This window comes from Anopheles funestus, chromosome 2RL, assembly GCF_943734845.2.
Source record: "Anopheles funestus chromosome 2RL, idAnoFuneDA-416_04, whole genome shotgun sequence".
Classification (NCBI taxonomy): Eukaryota; Metazoa; Arthropoda; class Insecta; order Diptera; family Culicidae; genus Anopheles; species Anopheles funestus.
In genome coordinates this window covers 14,421,840-14,440,325 of record NC_064598.1, presented here as the reverse complement: position 1 = coordinate 14,440,325, position 18,486 = coordinate 14,421,840, and the positions used below count along the sequence as shown (strand labels likewise).

General features: G+C 43.5%; 5 protein-coding genes and 1 long non-coding RNA gene across 8 annotated transcripts; 3 read left to right on the top strand and 3 right to left on the bottom strand.

Moving 5' to 3' along the window:
* Nucleotides 1–1,578: 1,578 nt before the first annotated feature.
* LOC125764918 (uncharacterized) lies at nt 1,579–6,150 on the bottom strand. 2 transcript variants are annotated; one of them, XM_049429634.1, is made up of 5 exons: nt 5,991–6,150; nt 2,717–5,915; nt 2,252–2,626; nt 2,071–2,161; nt 1,579–1,974 (listed from the first exon to the last, which is right to left on the bottom strand). In XM_049429634.1, the coding sequence occupies exons 1-5, from the start codon at nt 6,008–6,010 to the stop codon at nt 1,877–1,879; spliced, it is 3,783 nt and encodes a 1,260-aa protein (XP_049285591.1). In that variant the 5' UTR covers nt 6,011–6,150; the 3' UTR covers nt 1,579–1,876. The 2 variants fall into 2 exon arrangements, with proteins under 2 accessions (XP_049285591.1, XP_049285592.1); XM_049429635.1 differs by having other exon boundaries at nt 2,717–5,900.
* Nucleotides 5,993–6,450, top strand: LOC125765214 (uncharacterized). Its single transcript, XR_007418527.1, has 2 exons — nt 5,993–6,078; nt 6,148–6,450. It is a non-coding gene; the product is annotated as an uncharacterized LOC125765214 (long non-coding RNA).
* Nucleotides 6,451–6,792: 342 nt separating this feature from the next.
* LOC125765029 (nicalin-1) lies at nt 6,793–9,551 on the bottom strand. Of its 2 annotated transcripts, XM_049429875.1 has the most exons (5): nt 9,417–9,550; nt 9,145–9,357; nt 8,819–9,006; nt 7,826–8,632; nt 6,793–7,757 (listed from the first exon to the last, which is right to left on the bottom strand). In XM_049429875.1, the coding sequence occupies exons 2-5, from the start codon at nt 9,311–9,313 to the stop codon at nt 7,266–7,268; spliced, it is 1,656 nt and encodes a 551-aa protein (XP_049285832.1). In that variant the 5' UTR covers nt 9,314–9,357; nt 9,417–9,550; the 3' UTR covers nt 6,793–7,265. The 2 variants fall into 2 exon arrangements, with proteins under 2 accessions (XP_049285832.1, XP_049285831.1); XM_049429874.1 differs by having other exon boundaries at nt 9,145–9,551.
* Nucleotides 9,552–9,643: 92 nt separating this feature from the next.
* LOC125764938 (meckelin) lies at nt 9,644–15,492 on the top strand. Its single transcript, XM_049429678.1, has 8 exons — nt 9,644–10,467; nt 10,639–11,429; nt 12,939–13,562; nt 13,643–13,924; nt 13,986–14,132; nt 14,192–14,956; nt 15,031–15,118; nt 15,187–15,492. The coding sequence occupies exons 1-8, from the start codon at nt 10,224–10,226 to the stop codon at nt 15,429–15,431; spliced, it is 3,186 nt and encodes a 1,061-aa protein (XP_049285635.1). The 5' UTR covers nt 9,644–10,223; the 3' UTR covers nt 15,432–15,492.
* A 230-nt stretch (nt 15,493–15,722) lies between these two features.
* On the top strand, nt 15,723–16,514 carry LOC125765171 (nuclear cap-binding protein subunit 2). The gene is made up of 2 exons (XM_049430084.1): nt 15,723–15,876; nt 15,983–16,514. The coding sequence occupies exons 1-2, from the start codon at nt 15,805–15,807 to the stop codon at nt 16,400–16,402; spliced, it is 492 nt and encodes a 163-aa protein (XP_049286041.1). The 5' UTR covers nt 15,723–15,804; the 3' UTR covers nt 16,403–16,514.
* LOC125765141 (coiled-coil domain-containing protein 134-like) lies at nt 16,458–17,664 on the bottom strand. Its single transcript, XM_049430037.1, has 3 exons — nt 17,291–17,664; nt 17,011–17,132; nt 16,458–16,946 (listed from the first exon to the last, which is right to left on the bottom strand). Exons 1-3 carry the CDS (start codon nt 17,460–17,462, stop codon nt 16,524–16,526), a joined length of 717 nt encoding a protein of 238 aa, XP_049285994.1. The 5' UTR covers nt 17,463–17,664; the 3' UTR covers nt 16,458–16,523.
* Nucleotides 17,665–18,486: the final 822 nt, after the last annotated feature.

Here is an 18,486-nt window from a genome sequence, read left to right as displayed (position 1 = left end):
TCTTGTTGTGCGAAAACGTGAAAATGCTAGTGAGATTTCTTCCTTTTAGCCGCCCCAAAACTCGCTGCCACTCGGTTTTGCATTATTCATAAATGTTGCATATCTTTCGATAAGGAAATCAACCTAACGGCGATAACATATCGATAAGTACCGAAGAGTTTTTTTTAGTACAGACTTTTAGTACAGATTTCAAACGATCACTCCTTTGTTTTGTGCCATTTTTTATTAACAGTAATAAGCTTGCGTAACTCATTAAATGCTCCTAACGACGAACACAATCCTGGAATGGTCCGGTATCCAAATTATTCATACAGTTCGCCAGCTTGTAACATGAGATGTGCTAGTCTTTTGTTTCGTTCGTTAAGCATAAAGTACCCGTACCGTGCCCGTCAGGAGAAGCACGTGGAACGACAGGTTTTGCTGCGAAGCTTGCTCACATTTCGACACATTGCCGGTGGCTACTTCATGTCGCCCGTTTTTGGTACGTTTCGTTCCGCGAGCGGCACCGTTAATGCCACGCGACTGCCTCCAGGGATCCAATTCGCAAGCCAGTTACTAAACTGCCCTGGTCGAAGACATCCGACACTAATGATGGCCCGGCACCCGTCCAGCCCGAACTCCCTACGGTAAAAAAAACCCATCCACGGTGTGTTACTTTGCAGGAAAGCTTAGGAAAGAGCTATATCGGTGGAATGTTACACGTTGGATGTCAGACATTCTTCTTTCCGTTCCGTGCACCACGTGATTGTGCCTAATAAACTCGTGACAAATCATTAATTGTGCGGGCAAATCGTATGGAAACGGAAAGCCTTTCCGGTAATTGGTGTGTGTGTGTGTGTGCGGAATGGAATTTTAAGACACAGGTTTGACGACACATATCCACATGGTTTCGTCACGTTATTTGCCAAATTACGTCCCAATGTATGGAACACTAACAACACTCTAATTGGTATCTGTGTTGTTAATATAGTCGCAACCGAACTATTTCATCAAACACGGACAAACTTCGAGCATAATCCATATTTTCCCTTCATAGATAAATCTCCCGCGTGTGACAATCTTCGCGCCGTGTGCCGACATCGACCCCAAACCTACTTCAACCGTCCGTAAGCGGCAGACGTGCACAACAGGAAGGAGCCCCAAATGAGCGCGTGGGCGCCGGAAGAAAAACAAACAACAACCGAACGGAAAGCACACAGCTCCAATCGGTGGTTGGGGTGTGAGAAAAAGTGGGTCAGAGCGGGTGTGAGGTACGCCACACGTGTCTAACCTGACATGCAGACATTATGTAAGGTGGCAACTTTTCCACCGCTCGTTCCGTTTAGTGTGTAAGGGAGTTTTGATGAGTTAGCAGGTGGCATTGTGCGTACGGGTCGGTCGACGGTACGATGGCCTACATTAATAGACAGTTGTGCCGACTGAGCACGTGCGACGCATTTTTTTTCTTCGTTTGTTTGTATGTATATTCATTTTGTTTCTGTGTCTTGTTTTGTTTCGTTCAAGCAATGTTTAATTTGATTGATCTACCAAAACAAATATTTTATCCGCGGCTCATATTTTATTGCTTTTCTCAAGTGATTATTTATTTAAATGCAATTTATTAAATCGTAGACATAAGAAGAAAAAACAAATAAAACGAAAACATTATTCTCCCCATGCAACCTACATACAGTGGACCAACATGTTATACGAGTGATAGTTACACTCATATTGTATGTTCTAATGCTATTTGGTTCTTATCAACACAACACTAGCACCTTACAGTCCTGACCTATCAAACATTCCGCTGTAAAAAGATCTTACGGATTCGAACATATTTTGCCTATATAACAAAACTATAAATGAAATGCAAAAAAAACCGTATGTTTTTTTCTTCTCAGCCACCGTTTTCACGCCCAGTTTGGTTCGAAACACTTGTTTTTATCATAAACATGAGCGTCGTTTCTGTGCCATTGATGATGCGGTAAGATGAGCCTATGGTTCGAGGAAAAAGGCAATTAATATATATATTGATATTAATAATTTATATTGCTTTCGTTGGCTAGACATGCGTTGGCGTCTGATACTTACTGGATGGTATCATCAAAAAGTCACCCCCAACACCATTTACCAGATTTTCGTTAATGATGAATTTTAACGATCCGCTAAGGATGAGAAATTTCTGCAAAGTGAAAAAAAAGAAGAAATTATTAATATTTCAATTTTTCCGGCTCGATCGGTTCGTCAATTCGAAGGATCAATTGCCGCTTACCAGTGAACAACGCTTTGTACGTGTGGTTTTCTTTTCCGCTTTGGGCGGAAATCGTAAAAAGCCAAAGTTGTCTCCATTGGAGTAGACGTAGAACGAATACTCGATGCCATCGCGCTCCTCGAATGCCAGGTGCTCCAGTGACAGATGCGTAAAGCCTTGGATTTCTACCGTCGGTAATGCTACGGGTCGATTCTGTCGGTTTTCCATCAGCATCATCATCCAGTCGAGGGTTTTACGCTTTTCCGCCAGTATTTCATTGGATGCGGACGCTGCAGACGATCCCGACGGAGCGGCATCTTCAATCGGGGTTTTCTTCGGCTTCGAGGACGTTTTCGATGATGGCCGTTGCACGGGTTGTGGTGTTGCATCATCGCTCTGGTTGTTTCGGAGAAGAAGAGAGCCATTTCAATACATAACTTCTACATCTGTACAGCGAGGTACAATCAGTAACTGAAGGATACTTACCATCATGGCCGCTGATGATAGCCCCGAATCGATAGATTCACCCTGCGGTAGGCCCGAAGTGGACGAACATATTGTTTCTGTGAAGTGATCCGCCGGTTTGCAAGCCACTGTAGATGATGTTTTCGGCATCCCATCGGAGGGTGGAACGTCAGGTACGCGAAATCCATCACTATCAAACTTTTCTTTCTGAGCTTTAATTTTCCTTGGCCTGCCCCTGCCCCTGCCCCGTTCGATATTGGTCCCTAACTCATTGCTTGTCCCGCTGGATGTCGCCACAGGGACAACCTTTTGGCTTTTCACGTCCTTTTTCTTATCAGCCGCGTTGGAAGATGTGGTTTTTTTCTTAGCTCTGGTGCCGGTCACGTCTGTTAGTTGGCAATACTTCAGCACATCTTTTATGGTAGGCATCACATACTTCGGTGCATCATGAAGAGAAATGTCCGGATTGTTACGCAGCACCTCTGCAGCTAACCGTCTATTACGATGGCTTCGGCGGGGACCGTTTTCGCTTTCAATTTGGTGTCGAATTTCGTTCGACACATTCTTCAAAAATTTATCCATCATTAAATTTGACTTATCCATACCGTTGGTCTGCGGTTTCCTCTTGTTCTTCCTTACACGCTGCTTCGTCTTTTGTTTAGCGCCCTTGTCAGCTTCCACAACACGATGCTCGCTGTCGTCAACGGCCGGCGTTTTCCCATGGGCGATCTTCGAACGTCCTTCCTTTTCGTTCTGCTCTTCGTTTTGCTTTTCTTTGATAGGAGATTCGACGGGCTTATGGTGTTGTTCATTAATTTCTGTTATCTCTGCATTCCGTAATATCGGGGTTGCCTTTGTAGCCATGGTAAGCGTATTAGCCGAAAGGCGTTGCACTAGAATTGCCAACGGCTTCGTCACACAACCGTGATCCTGTTCTTGTTGTGCCGGAACAGCGACGACCTCTTGCGTTGCTGGCAACGGTTGCGGCTCATCACCATCGCTATTACCATCCTGTCCCTCCATCATTTCTAGTACGAACAATTTACGGCGATTTTTACTCTTTTTCGCCTTTGTCTCGTCTTGCAAACCAGGCTTTTGAATAGATTTCATGTACATTTCTGTAGTAACATCCGCCTTCAATTTGGTACAGCGACGCTTCTGTGGTATATTTAACGTGGTCCGCCGATCGTTTTCCGCATCAGTTGCCATCATCTCGGAATTGGCACGGCTATGAATCATATCTACCACTTCTATCATATCCATCGGTACACGGTCGTTCGGAGAATCCACACTTACGATACGCTCTACCGGTAGAACACTTCTTTTAGGCAACACGGGCGCATTAGGATTCAAGCCAACGTCGGGTTCAACGTCGGCATGAATCGAATCTCGCCGGGAGAGGCTGTCCTGTTTTCGCTTACGCGATGAATCCGTTCCGCGATCTAATCCCGGTGCTTCCGAACTCATATGCTCCGCTGTGTGGTCATTTTGGGACGAATTCTGATCACCTTGCTCACTATCATCACAAAATGCCGAAGGCGGATCAAAGATATCCATCATAACCGTGCGCGGTGTCTCGATGTTAGTAATTGCAACGGATTTATTGACTGTTTCATTCGCTAGTTGAGGAACAGGGTTCTCAACCGATGCCTCCACTTCCATACGTTTTGTAGTTTCTTCGTTCCAATCGTCCAAAATCATATTAATCACATTTCCATTAGTACGATTATCACACCTTCCGATCGCATCCGGTGAAGCTGGCAAGGATTCTTCAATGCGTTCGATTGCGTTTGATCGTCTATTTCCAAACAGCTGCCGAGAACGATGAACGTTCCGTTCCTCATTTCGGACATTTGTCTCGTTCGAGTTGGCTAGCGCATTATTATTTGCAACCTGTTTAGCAGCGATTTCGGGTGATTTAGGTGAATTTGATGTTATCTGATCCGTTTCCATATCGCACAAACTGCGGGATGCTCGAAGCTTCGAAATACCGTTCGATTGTTTCATTCTACTAAGCGATACCTTTTTTCTAATCGATTTGTCCTTTTCCGCTTCTTGATCCTCGCTTTCATCCGACGTAATCTCCAACTCATCCAACTGTCTAACTGGTGTCAATGAACGAACTGTAAACAATTTTTCAGAAAAACTGACTCGATTTCTTACAGCAGAAGAACTTCTTTCCGGATTCTTCAGAATGCTCCTCTGTGATGGTGTAGAAGATGGGCTCCGAATACCACTCTCTGTCGGTCTACCTTGGCCCGAGACAAATTTCGCCAATAATGGAGCATGTAAATGTGAACGACGCTGCAACGATAGACCACTCAAGGGTGTGCTGGGTTGCCGAGGTGATCGGCGCACGGGGCTAGGTGTTTCCGGTACAGTTATGTAGTTCTCATCCCGCGGAGGAGTGTTTTCGCGGTAATCATGATTCATTCCGTCCGGCACATCCTGGGTAGCGGGTACCGGTGTATTTATGGACCGAACACTCGGAGTGGACGGCCTCGGAGCTATGCGTTGTCGTTCTGCAGTTGGCGATCGCAGTACCCGTTGTGGTGTACCATGTTCTTGGTCTTCATGGATAGGAGAGATAGTTTCTCTGATGTCCAGCAAATTATCGCCCCTTTGATTCGAAGCTTCTCGACCTAAAATGGGTGTACTCGATACCAGCTGAGAGGCACTTCGAATAGTTTCGCATTTCATTTGATTTTTTCGTTGATATTGCTGTAACAACAGTTGCTTTTGAAGATTCGTCGTACCGCTGAGTAAATTTGTATTTGAAACCAACGGGCTTTTATGTACTGTGCTTCTACCAGAAGGACTGGATATGGCGTTTGTGTGTGATTTTTGTGGAATTTGTACCGGGGAAATAGCCACCACAGGACCGGGACTAACAAACGATGATAATCTGTTTTCCACCACAGACAGTTCAGAAAGCGGTTTAACTAGTGCGATGCTGGCCTCCTCTGTATCATTCGAACTTTGCACGGGTGATGATTCGGTCGGCTGGCTGGTGGTGGTGGGTTGTGATAGCTGAACTGGTTTCAAGTTATCCAACCTAAAGTTGATGGGATTGTCCGAGCCGTCGTAGAGGCGTCCTCTACTTTGTAGCGCTGCTCGTTTATTCTTGAAGTAATCCACTATTTTTCCGCCAGTATCGGAGGTATCCATTCCAGTCTGACGTATAAGTTCCTCCACATCCGATATCCTAAAAGCAGGACGTCTAGTAGTGAAATGATAGGTACAATTTAACAAAGCAATCGAGACAATGATGATGATGTAATTTATGTATGCTTACTCGTTGATCTCAGAGGCCATGGTTTCTAGTGTTTTTCATAAACTCACAGCACTCGCACTTGAATCAACCGAACACTGCCACTTCCGAGGTAGGTAAGGAAATAGGCGTCCGCTTCGGTATCGTTTGCCGAAATAATACACACTTAACTTTTCTGTAGAACGCTGTGTGCAGGTATATTGCCACAACGAGTGCCAAGCGGTTGATGTTTAGCCATGAAAACTAGATCTCCTCACAGCGCGTCTATTGTTTCTTAACTTTACTGAAATAAACACAAGCGGACGGAATCCAAGCGTTGCTTTGCTTTTTACGTTCGTTGTCTATACAAAATTGTCGTTACGAAAATGCAAACTGACAAGTTGGGTGATCATCTGTCAAACGGTTGCTACGCTTGTTCGAAATTCGAAAATCATTTTCTTTTGGGTTTGGAAAACAACGAATAAAGGCAAGACTCTTTGTGGAATACGAATCAATTAAAAATGTATTTATTTAATTAACCTTGGAAAGTCTACCATTAAATTAAATGTCCCTATATAAAACATTCAGTCTCTACAATAGTCACATGAGTTGCAACTGCCGGGTGTAGATACAGCCATGAAATATTTCAAACAGCATCTTGGCTAACAAAATTCAAACTGAATTCTAAATTATTTGTTACCAATTCAATCATTTATATCTTGTTTGCGCTATACGAACGTTTAGAGGATATCCCTTTCTTTTACAATTGTATTTGAAGATGGTATAAGAAAAGCACATTCCATGCGTATAATTAAATGTTCTCAGATTATAGTCGCAACGCTCAGGCCGCTTGGCAATTACATGATTTTTATTTGTCTTTGCTCGGGTTTCGCGTGATGTTGGCCGTTCAAAGCTAGTCTTCGGTACGAAGAGATCTGCTTAGTTGAAACGATACAAGCAAAGTAATAGAGACAATTGCCGAAAACTTATGCAAAAACCATCGAACGAAACAGATTTTGATGTACTCAACGTTCTACCGACTAGCGTGGTACTGGGTAACAAAACGTGCTATGAATAATTATGCAGATAACGCCAAACGAAATGATGAAGACAGTGCAGTTGTATGGAAAGAGTGTTTTTTAGTGAAGCAAATCAAATGATATTTTACTTTCCTAAATGAACGGTTCGATAAGAAACGCTAACGCAATTGAGTTTCAACAGGGAAAGGGAAACAAAACAATGTAATCTACACGCTACACACTACCCGTGTTCTAAAACGATTGATGAATGCTAACGGCGCCCACTATTCCTTGTCCTCGCTTAGTTTACTTTGGTTTTAGCTACCGTCATGCGACACAAGATACCGTACAGTCTCGGAAAGTGGAAGATGGCAAAGTAGACCGCCGACAGGTAGGCAGCAATCATAAAGGTAAGGAACAGATCGAAAACGGCCGGCTTTACGTTGTAAATGTTAAGCAAGGCATCGCGATCGTCGTACAGCATAAAATCTGGTTCGCGAGCATCCGGCTTCTCGTAGGTAACCTTCACATTGCGCAGGTACTTTTCGAACGCGTACTTCAGATCATTGTTCTGCTGCGTCGACCGAATGTGCAACCAGGGCTTAATTTGCTCCCGACTGATTGCCATGGAGCCGGTGAATATTTCTCCAGCTGCCCCGTCCTCGGCCGGTACATTGTAGATGTGACTTGCTAGTGCCTCTGCGATAATTTTTACATTACGTTCTAGTGCATCCAACTGCTCCTCCACAGTATCATCATCAAAGATGGTGTTTCGCATTGGGTCTTTATGGCTCTGAAAGAAAGTAAAGCATAACCAATCAGTTGCATAAACCACATATTCTACATAATTCCACTACCAACCTTAACATTCGACAGGGTAAAGGCGGGCATGCGCTTCATGCTAAATCGCTCGTGTTCCCAAGCTAGCAACGTGTCTGCCAGATTGATCTTTTTGTGCACTCCCTCCACGCTCACATTTCCATACCGCTGGGCAACGGTTCGGAGCGTCTTGTAAAAGCTATTCATCGATGTACCCTCCTTCGGAGGTTTCGACACATGCATGTAGACGTTCTCGTTCGCCAACAGCTTCCCGATCGTGTCGAGACAAACGACAAATTCCGCATGCTGTATCTGGATATTTTCGTCCAAGTTTGAATCGAGCCACTTCTTCATGCCCTGGAAGTTAAGCAATAGACCCGATTCCGACACCAAAAATATGAGCCGATATTTCGGGATGCTTGCATGCAGCTTGCTAAAAAGTTCGACCAGCGTCAGCAGTACGGCCACATCCGCATTGCTTTGCCGGGAGTTTGTCAGACCGAATGTATCGAGATGTGCCGTTACAATGATAAGCGGCAGCTTATTATCGCCATCCAGCGCTTTGCTCGGCTTCATCGGGGCCAGCTCACCCTGAATGATCGGTATCTTGGACTGCTTGTTGGCGGTATGGGAAGAACCGGACACCACGATCTGGTAACCGTTGGCCGATATCGAACCGAATATTTCGCTGAAAGCCGATTCGCGGCTCTGGGTGCTCTGTTTAGGATTGCGTACGGTGGTACGTGTGACTTCGTCAATGATGCTGTTCAGCTTGGAATCGAACTTAGAAAAGTACACCGGAATGGGGACATCTTGCACCATCATCGCTTGCTCCAGCAGGTGAATGTGCTACGAAAGGTAAATCGTATCTCTAAATCAGTATGGAAGCCCACTAAATAGTAGCCTTCTCTAATTGCATTAGTGCGTAAAGTGAAAGTGCTTGGAATTAACCGGACTAATTGGTTTAGGTGGATTTTCTTAAAGAACGATAGTCAACTGTTCTGCTTCGGAATTAAGCACAGTATTGATATTTACCTGCTTGTCCTCCAAGCTCAGAGCGGCTGTGTCTTCCGGCAGCAGAACCACAAGACCACCCGCCTTTGCACGGATTTCGCGGAAATGGTCGATGGTCATATCCTGCAACCGGGTCAACACACAATGCCGGGACGTCTGCCAAGTATACAGGGATTTGGCTTCCAAATTCAATGCCGACGCGCGGCACCCTAAAACAAGAGGAACACAAATAAATCATATTGACAGTCTACATCGTATGAACATTAATCAAACATTAATTTATGTCCCCGAGTTCCCCTAACCTCAACCGGACACTAGCACCTAATATAGGGGGAATCCCTTCTTACCGTATGCGGCACCGTGAACATCATACTGTGACATCCGCTGGACACCAAACTCGCTGGCAGCCAGCACCGGATTCGACGAGCAAATGATCAAAATTGGAAGCGTGATCAGCAGATAGTAGGGCAGTCCACCGCGGAACAGATCCGCAAAGTTATCCGCTTCTTCGAACATTTCTTCAGTTTCGTAACTCGCGCGGTCAGCTCCGGGAAAGAAAACTATATTCGGCACTAATTAGAAACAGGTGGCAAACGGGACAGCACGGCACAGCAGAAACCTGCACTCCCGGAAAATGTTGGAAGCCAAATGCGGCCGGTTGTTTTTCGTTTTCAGTGAAGAAAGATCGAAAGAAAACCCGTGCCGTGAGGAAAACTGAATTGTAAATTGACCATACAAATGAAAACCGAAAGGAATGAAAAAAATGAAAACGGGGAACCAAAACGTCAACACGCTGACAGCTGTTCTGTGACAGTCATGTTGCCGACACCGTTTTGAAACGAACGTTGCAACGGAAAAGCATCCTGCTTCCCGGATATCTACATGTTTTTACATTACGATTAAATTTATATCTTTATTAAATTTATATCTCTTGTTCTAATACGATCAACCTAAACCCACATTGAGATTTGAATACTAATATAAAACGATTTGGGATTGTAATGTTAGAAACTTCCCAAATCAGTAATATCAATCAGTAATATGTTTGTTTCATTCGATGTTTCATAAATTAAAAAAGTAAAATTATGGATGAGGAAAATTAATGATAATTCACCATTAATTTAATAGCTCTATCTGTTGCAGTCGTGCGATTGCTGGTGGTTGTGACCGGAATCGTATTTGCACACCACGTCCGTTGCCTTGGTGATACCTACTAAACAAATGTTACCATGTTTACATGCTGGTAAGTTCTTCCAGCTACCTGGTACGATGCAGTCTAGCATAACGTTCTTGAGGGTGAATACGTTCCGCTGAGCTCTCGACGGCCTATTTGGACGACCTTAAGGATACTGGTGAAAGTGAAAGTGTTTGTGAAGTGTAGGGGACGGACAATGCACAATTCGAGCGCTCCCTGAGCCTTTCCAAGATGGATTTGTCTATTTATGGATGTTCAATTGGCCAGTACGTTGCAATGTTTAGAAACGTGCTTTTGCTGAGTACACTCTCGGCTAGTAATTTCGTCGTCCTGGCAAATGCCGACTTTTACAACTCGAACGATGTGCAATTGTACGCCACGCCCGACGACTGTCGATCGAACGAGTACTACGATCTGTTTGCCTTCAAGTGTAGTCTGTGTGACGACGGATTGCACCTGATCCCCGCTAAAGACAGTAAGTATAGGCAGCAGTTTAAATTTTAGAACTAAGCGACCTCGTATCGATTAAACAAATACGAAACCTTCTATGCAATGCACCACTCTAAAGTTCATTCTATAAAAGGACACATTTATATGCATACGGAAAGGAAGTAAAAATTTAACATTCCTTTTGTCCATCTTCTAGAACTATCCTGCATTTGCAACGAACAAGCGGTGGCCATTCGTGACCATGACAGTGTCCTTCAACGGCCAGTGTGCCAAAATGTGAGTGACTTCTTTGCCCAGTTTCCTGCCGGCGAACGGTTCGATACGGTCAACTTCTGCAAGACGATCCAAGTGGGCATCGTCAATACGACGAAATCAGCCAGAAGCGTATACCAACGGCGCCGTACCTTTCCGCCCGGCAGCGAACGTTCGGTTTGTGAGTGTGACCTAAAGGCCAACGTGCTGTACATCGAGCGCGACGGATGGCCCGGTGATCCTCGTGGTGCTCATAATTTTTGCATACCGCTGTCACTGCTACGCGACGTACAGCACTTTCCAGCCTTTAGCCTGAATCGGTTCTTGCACCAGAACCGGCAGAATGTGAACGTGTACAAAAATGTCAAGTACTTAATAGTGTTCTGTCATGTGATGCGAAGTGTACGACATTGCCAGCAGTTGGCGAATCTGTGCGTTCTCAGCTTCTACAGCCTGGAAAGACATTCACCGTGTGCCATTTTCTACACTTATCAAACGTACGACCTGGCCGCATTAGGTGCAAATGGAGCGGGAACCACTGGTAGTGTGCCAAGTGTGGTTAGTGCCAGTCAGAGCTATCTGAACGGTGATGGAACCGGTGGTGCTGGAGGATCCTTGCCGAAGTTGGGACCCGATGCCGTTCGACCGGGACTGTTTTACCGGCGTGGAAAGTACGTCAGTGAGTTACTGGAGAAATATCTGGACTATAGCTACGACAGTGACGTTACAAACCAGGTAAATTGCGGTACTATTTTTAATATTGGCCATTACCTAAGCGACAGAAATATTCATTTGCAAAAAAGTGGAAAATAAGAAACCTCACCACCATTTCCGGTTTTACGTTCGAAGAACTAAAAACAAGCCACCCTATTGATCGTGGTTTTAATAATTTTTTGTGGGCAAATTTCTATGACCCCTTTGGTTGCGTGACATTGTTCCGTACCTAAGCATAAACCTAGCACCGGACAACAGTGCCGACGACATAAGTTTTGGGGACGAACATGCTACTCATTAGCGTAAGAAAAAGTGTTGCGGGCGATAATGTATTCGCTATGATTAATTTTAACGATAGCGCCCTCCCCTGTTCCACCACCTACTGGTATTTGAAGTGGGTCAAAACAAGACACAAACAGGAGAGGGTTGGAAAGTGAAATCCTTTTTAGAACCGGGTCGTGTGGAGCATTTATAGAGTGGAGCATGTACTGAAAATAAAATTAACACAAATCCTTTCCGCTGTGGGGGGTTAAGAAACTGTGGCTCATTTTGACCCACTTGTTGAGATTTTAGCTTAGAATTAATATTGGGCACAATTCTCTACATTATTGTTCTAAACGGGCAAATGAAGAGAAACGATTTATTTAATATTACCTTGGTAAGTTTCAATAATCTTCTTACGACCTTCCTAATGGATTACCGGTCAAGTGCAATCAAATAACGGTGCGTGATTCCGTGTGGCCGGACAATGTTGTCTGAATGGCGGGTAAATGTTTTTACCATCAGCGAAGGTCACTATGAACTGATCCTCTTCAATATTTAATAGAATCACGTGTCCCATTCATCACACATGACAATATGGCTGCTTTAATCAATGAAAAAACACCCATGTGCGTTCGAATATCGGGACGAGTGTCTTTCATGCGGTCGTGTTGTACCTACAACTGTTGATAGGTTACATCGGTTACTAGGAGCAAATATTTAACATTGGTAGGCTTTGATTTGTTTGCTGGGGTCGTGGATGTTGCATTTACCGATAAACATGTTGTTGTTGGCGTACTTGATTGTTTGTACCGGATATGCCAATCAACATTAGCTTTCTTCTGCAAAAGGGTGGCCTAAAAAACTCGAGAGACTTTTTTAGTATTTGAAATTATATTTAAACTTTCTTTAAACATCAAAACAGCCGACTTACGGTTGCTAACGATCGATAATAGACTGAAAGGAAAGCAAGAATAAGCCCTCCTCCTGTGTCTCTCGTTTCTGAGTCCATTTTTATCTGCACCATACAATCTCGGCGGTAATCTTTTATGCCTTTAAGTGCACTGTAAGTACCGTTGGCTTACGTGTCGTAGTAGCTCATTTTTTCCCGCTCCCTAATATCCTTATACACGAATATGCAAATGTCGCCTCAAGGTACCGTCACGAACTATTTGCACATGCACACACTAGCTGGGGTATTGGGCCGAGCATGTTGCAATAACTCGATAGGGCGCACTAAAGCTTCCTGATTGATTACCATCGTTTCAGATAAACAACACGCTCAATTTCACCTTGGTGAGTTACGATTTAAATGGCCATTTACGACAGTTTCGCGAAATGCGCTTTGCCGATTTGAATCTTTGTGAACGGTACGATGTGAGCCAGGAACAGCGGATACGCTTTGGACAAAACTATCAACGCAACTGTGTTTTGAACGTGAATCGACTCGTGGAGGACTTTGGGGAGGTAGAGTTCCTGTCGCTGTATGTGAACTACTATGAACAGAAAGTTCGTCTTATGCGTTCCGTTCCGATACTGATTGGGAACGCCTTCAGCCAAAACACTGACCCTGAACCGGACCGATGGCAACTGGTGAAACGCTTTCTGCTCGTTGATACTGTATCGGGACTGAATGAGCTGCACAAACCAAAACTCTATGGTGAGATGGATGTGAAGAATCAATTTTTCTTCCTACGATACGTAAGGAAGATCGAACTAGAGTTTAAGCTCCATCCGGATCATGGAAAACATCCGAACCGCATCTCGATACCGCTAGTACGAATGGAGTATGCGCTGCTCAATATGACATCGTCGGCACAATCGACAAGCACGATCAATTTCGAGTTTAGTGTTACGTTTACGAAGACATACAGCTATTCTTCTCTACTGGAGGTAAAGGACGCAATCATCTAGAGTCGATAGTCGATTTGCCTCATTCCCTCATGCCATGTTTTGTGGATGTTTATTTCCAGATTCTTCTACCAATATTCATACTGTTGGCGTTTTCAATGAGCGTATTTCAATCTTACTGCTATAAACTGCGCCAAAACAAGGTGTATTACGATATGGAGGTATTTTGGAACTTTGTCATCTACCTGGGATCGTATCTCGGTACGGCATTCTTGGTCGTGTTGGCGATTATTGTGCTGCATGCTTTCTTCACGTATAAAACACAAAGTACGGTCCATTTGTTGCTGCCGTTGGAGGTGCAGAATGTTGTGGAGGCATTCATATACGTGGGATTCGCTTTAAAGGTGAGAAATGGAATAAATTAGTTGTTGCAAGTTGATTCAAAATTCTTGCTTTCCTTTGCAGCTACTTAAGTTGATACGTGTATTTTTCTACATGGTTAATGTGGACATTTTCTTCATCGACTGGGAACGTCCAAAAATATTTGACATCAGCACCATGGGACAGCGATTACACCAGCTGGATACCCCTTCCATTGCGTCCAGCACAAACGTGAGTGGGCTGAAAAATGTCCCTAGACGGCTTTTAACATCTTCCTTATCTCATTTCAGACCAAACCAACCACCTCGCATGATAGTGTATCTGCTTGGCGGAACTATTTCATTGCGAATGAATGGCAGGAACTGGCGACGAAGCGTAAAATTTCCATGTTTGCGCACATCATCTCGCTGGCCCTGGCATTTGTGATATTGGGCTTCGAAAATTGGGCTTCCAACGCGTTCCATCTGCACCTGCAAAGGAACGATGAACTGCTCGGCAAATCAGACAAGATGCTTCTGATTGCGGTTGGAATTTTGATCTACACAACCGTATATATCGCCCAACGGCTGTACAATTTCTTAATCCACGATCGATTCATAGAAAATGCCATTCAACAATTTATCGATGTCGCATCGATAGCGAACATATCCGTGTTCATACTCAGCATGGAATCCTACGGCTATTACATCCATGGTCGGTCACCGCACGGTTTTTCCGATACGGACATGTGCTCTATGATTATGCAGTTCAAGCGCGAAGAAGATAACCTCTGCGGTAATCGAGGTCTTCTGCCGGGATCCGAGCAACAAACGTACTCCATTCTGGTGCCAAAAAATCTACGTCTGTTTTATGACAAGTTGATAACACCGCTGCGAAACTCGTCCTCTTTGGGACCGCACCAACATCTAAACCAGCCGCAACTGATCGGAAGTGCCAAGATGAGCACTAGCGAGGTATTTACCAGTCCTGGTGGGGGCCGATTGGAGTACAACTTTGAGCGAACCATCCTGACGTACTACAACGTAAATCGCTTTTTTGCTGCGTTTGTTGATCACGTAAGAATCCATTTACAGGTGGAGATTCAGAGGAAAACATGTTAAGCTTACGTTGTTTGCTTTTTTTGGAACAGGCACTCAAAGATCTTGATTACATCATTCAAGAGCGAAGTATCCTGGAGAACATTCTTAACTGCGAATTTCAGAGCTATATAACGGAAAGTAAGCTCAAGTGTCTGTTTATGAGTGTAACGTATAGTACATCTCTTCATCTTTTCTTCCTCCAACAGATAAAGGAGTCTTCTACATTGACAACGGCCATTCGTTCGACCAAATTCTGTTTAACGGCAACGAGAGCATTTTCTTCCAAGTTGAGCTATTGCTGTTCTGTTGCGTTGTGCTGCTGACCGAAAACTATCTGTTGGCCATCGTTGTCATCGGCATCGTATATAAGTGTTTCGAGATGGTCATGAATTATGTACTGAAGAATAATCTCGCCAAGAAAACGTTGATTGATAAACGCTTTTTGATATAATGGAGTGTTACGATCTGGACGTATTGATAGTGTTTTTCAATAAAGTAACGATTTAAATCTACGCTCCGAATTATCTATACCAACTTCAGTGAACCTATGAAAAAAATGTTTATTGTTAGTACCACATTTAGTGCTTAATTTAGTCCTTAATTTTAAATTCGATGTTCTTGACACGTTTTGCCGACATTTTGCGAACCATTTTTTGAACTATCAGTTTCTAATTTGAGGTGTAGAGGGCGCTACAGCCACGAACGACATTCAACAATCTGTCATTCTTCGCCTGTGGAAAATCTGTCAAGAAGAGTTTGTTTTGATTATAAGCGGCGTTGTTTCGTGCGCTGTGAATTTTAACTAAAGTTAAAAGCATTCGAAAATGGCTTCTCAAATCCAATCCGTTCATACACCATCGGTAGCGTTGAGCAAATATCGCGATCAACATTTTAAGGTACGATTCATTCGCATTCAAAACTACGCCTTGCATTTGCAAGGGAAAGCAGAAGCGTTCAGTTGAACCTTGGCTAAATGTTTACTTTTGTTTTCTGTACTTGTAGGGCTCGCGCCACGAACAGGAAAAATTGCTGCGCCTTTCCTCCACGCTATACGTGGGCAATTTATCGTTCTACACCACCGAAGAGCAGATACATGAACTCTTTTCCCGGTGTGGAGATGTGCGGCGTATCATAATGGGGTTGGATAAATTCAAGAAAACACCATGTGGATTTTGCTTTGTAGAGTATTACTCACGGTTAGATGCGGAAAGTGCGATGCGATACATCAACGGAACACGGCTGGACGATCGAATCGTTCGTGTCGATTGGGATGCCGGATTCATCGAGGGCCGTCAGTATGGTCGGGGTAAAACGGGCGGACAAGTGCGCGACGAATACCGACAAGATCACGATTTGGGCCGTGGCGGTTATGGCAAGATGGTACAGATGGGTCAGCTAGGCGCTCCGTCAATGCGGGAATAGAGAGTGTGTCCATTGGCAACGTAATAGCCGATGGTAGGATAACTAATCTATAATGTAAATTTCTCGTATAAGCGTATATTTAAGCGAATGAAATCATTTTCTACAACCGGAACGGTGTGCGTTATAACTCTGTTTTCGCTTGTGACAAAGATGGTCCTTTTTTCGATTTGATTTTTTTCTTTGGCTTGTCCTTGGGTGGTTCGGTCGTTGAAGCGGTCTCCCGATATGGATTGACGTAATCTGGTGTTCGTTGGTCTTCGTTCATCTCTTGATTAAGCAAATTGAGCAATTCTATGGATTTTTCATCCAAAATTTGTATAAAAGCTTTGCTGTAGTTCAACGCGTCTGTCATTAGCGTGCGCCAGTCGGAAACATTCTTCAGTATGCGATAGGACATGTCGGGAAAGTGTAAAACCATTTCACCGAAAAGACACGTATTCTCGAGGAACTGTGCCAGCGCATTGATCAGTTCCTGCAGTTTGGGAAACTCCGATTCCGATGTGATTTTATTCCCACGCAGTTTTCCTCCTTCTTCCCGGATTATCTACAAGCAGTACAACACGTTAGCAACTTACAGGTGAAACAATTTAATAGAATCCACCACATACTCGAATGATTTCATCAATTCCTATTTTCATCAGCTTGTAGCGTTTCCCATAATCGTCAATGGATTGAAGATGATTTACCAGCAGTTTGTGCTCTTCGCGTTTCCGTACAAATATTTTGGAGTCTTGAAATAAGCTCATTAAGGAAAATCAATTGTTTGTTGCCAATCTTATCAAAGCTAGATAGGATAGATAATGTACGGTCGAAAAGCACTGACGTGTCGCTTTCCTTGTAAAACAATTTACGTGCATTGTAGAAAGGTTAAGGTTTTGAAAAGGATACAAACATTCTCGTTGATCATTTTGGACAAATCTAGCTCTGGGACATTCTCAACATCTTTCGCCTCGACGAGAACTGGGAACGTATTTGTACGCGATCCAGATAAACCGGCCAAGGATGAGGTTAGCAAGAGTACAAACATACACTCTACCGTGGAATATGTTTTGGAAGACATTGCTATGATACAGGGATAATATTAATCACTTTCCCATTCGTTTCGTGCCACAATTGCTTAATGTTCCGTTTGATTATGCTATTTTACTGTTTATTTTCACTGCTAGTTAAAACACGTTCAAATTGATAGTAGGTAAACAAAGCACCAAAGATATGCCTTCGACCATTTCATACGACAACTGGAATGATTTTTTTCCAACACCTCGAAATCATGTCAGTAGCGCCATCTATTGCAAAGAAAGTGAACTGCAGGGAAATGAATCATTCATAGTGGTAAGGTGACGGTCATACAAAATATTGCATGGTTTATTTATTTTTAGTATTTTCCCACCAATCGGTAGTAATTTAAACGACATTTTTTAAATTAAGTTAAGGTAACTAGAAAAATAAGTGCATTATTCATTTATTAAAATGTAGATTCCTGTTCAAATCGCGATAGGTTGTAGTACAATGTGAGGAAAATGTACAACTTTTTCTATAAATTTCAATCTGCATTGTATTGAAGAAACAAAAAACTCATGATAAAAGTTTGCGATTGTCATTTTGCCTCAGAAACAATAATTAATCGTAACAGAACTAAATGCAAACAGTTCTCAAACGAGGTAGTACGGACGGTGTCATCATATTGTTTGATTAGGACCGAAGGGCGATAACCATTAAAGCCCAAGAAAGGATCAGCCCTCTTCCGGTCGCTAGACATAGCGTGAGGACAGTACCGCACATTCGATTGACCAAAAGTTTTACATTTTACAACCCAGCAAGATAGGGACCGATGTCGTGAAATGGCGTTCGAAATGATTAATGATATCGAATGATAATTAATGATATTTTATTGGAAAATCGTTTCAACCAAATAACGCCTTCCGTTGGGTGGGTGGCATTTTCTTAAAGAAACTATCCGAAAGGGGCAGCTAAGAGAGAAGTGAAGAAGAAAGGGAAAAGGGCACATAAAAGAGAAGTTTCTTGTGCCCAAAATGTGATCCAACGATAACGATCGATCGACCAAAGAAAGGTGTTGCTATTGT

Excerpts from the sequence above, each read along its gene's own strand:
- LOC125764918 (XM_049429634.1), bottom strand. The coding sequence starts at position 6,010 with ATGGCCTCTGAGATCAACGA. Across the intron at positions 5,916-5,990 it reads ATGGCCTCTGAGATCAACGA|ACGTCCTGCTTTTAGGATAT; the intron begins GTAAGCATACAT and ends TTTCACTACTAG. Across the intron at positions 2,627-2,716 it reads TATCATCAGCGGCCATGATG|AGCGATGATGCAACACCACA; the intron begins GTAAGTATCCTT and ends CGAAACAACCAG.
- LOC125764938 (XM_049429678.1), top strand. The coding sequence starts at position 10,224 with ATGGATTTGTCTATTTATGGATGTTCAATTGGCCAGTACGTTGCAATG. Across the intron at positions 14,957-15,030 it reads TTGCTGCGTTTGTTGATCAC|GCACTCAAAGATCTTGATTA; the intron begins GTAAGAATCCAT and ends TTTTTGGAACAG. Across the intron at positions 15,119-15,186 it reads TCAGAGCTATATAACGGAAA|ATAAAGGAGTCTTCTACATT; the intron begins GTAAGCTCAAGT and ends TTCCTCCAACAG.
- LOC125765029 (XM_049429874.1), bottom strand. The coding sequence starts at position 9,313 with ATGTTCGAAGAAGCGGATAACTTTGCGGATCTGTTCCGCGGTGGACTG. Across the intron at positions 8,633-8,818 it reads TGAGCTTGGAGGACAAGCAG|CACATTCACCTGCTGGAGCA; the intron begins GTAAATATCAAT and ends TACCTTTCGTAG. Across the intron at positions 7,758-7,825 it reads TTACCCTGTCGAATGTTAAG|AGCCATAAAGACCCAATGCG; the intron begins GTTGGTAGTGGA and ends ACTTTCTTTCAG.
- LOC125765171 (XM_049430084.1), top strand. The coding sequence starts at position 15,805 with ATGGCTTCTCAAATCCAATCCGTTCATACACCATCGGTAGCGTTGAGC. Across the intron at positions 15,877-15,982 it reads ATCGCGATCAACATTTTAAG|GGCTCGCGCCACGAACAGGA; the intron begins GTACGATTCATT and ends CTGTACTTGTAG.
- LOC125765141 (XM_049430037.1), bottom strand. The coding sequence starts at position 17,462 with ATGTCTTCCAAAACATATTCCACGGTAGAGTGTATGTTTGTACTCTTG. Across the intron at positions 17,133-17,290 it reads AATGATCAACGAGAATGTTT|ACTCCAAAATATTTGTACGG; the intron begins GTATCCTTTTCA and ends GCTTATTTCAAG. Across the intron at positions 16,947-17,010 it reads GAATTGATGAAATCATTCGA|ATAATCCGGGAAGAAGGAGG; the intron begins GTATGTGGTGGA and ends TACTGCTTGTAG.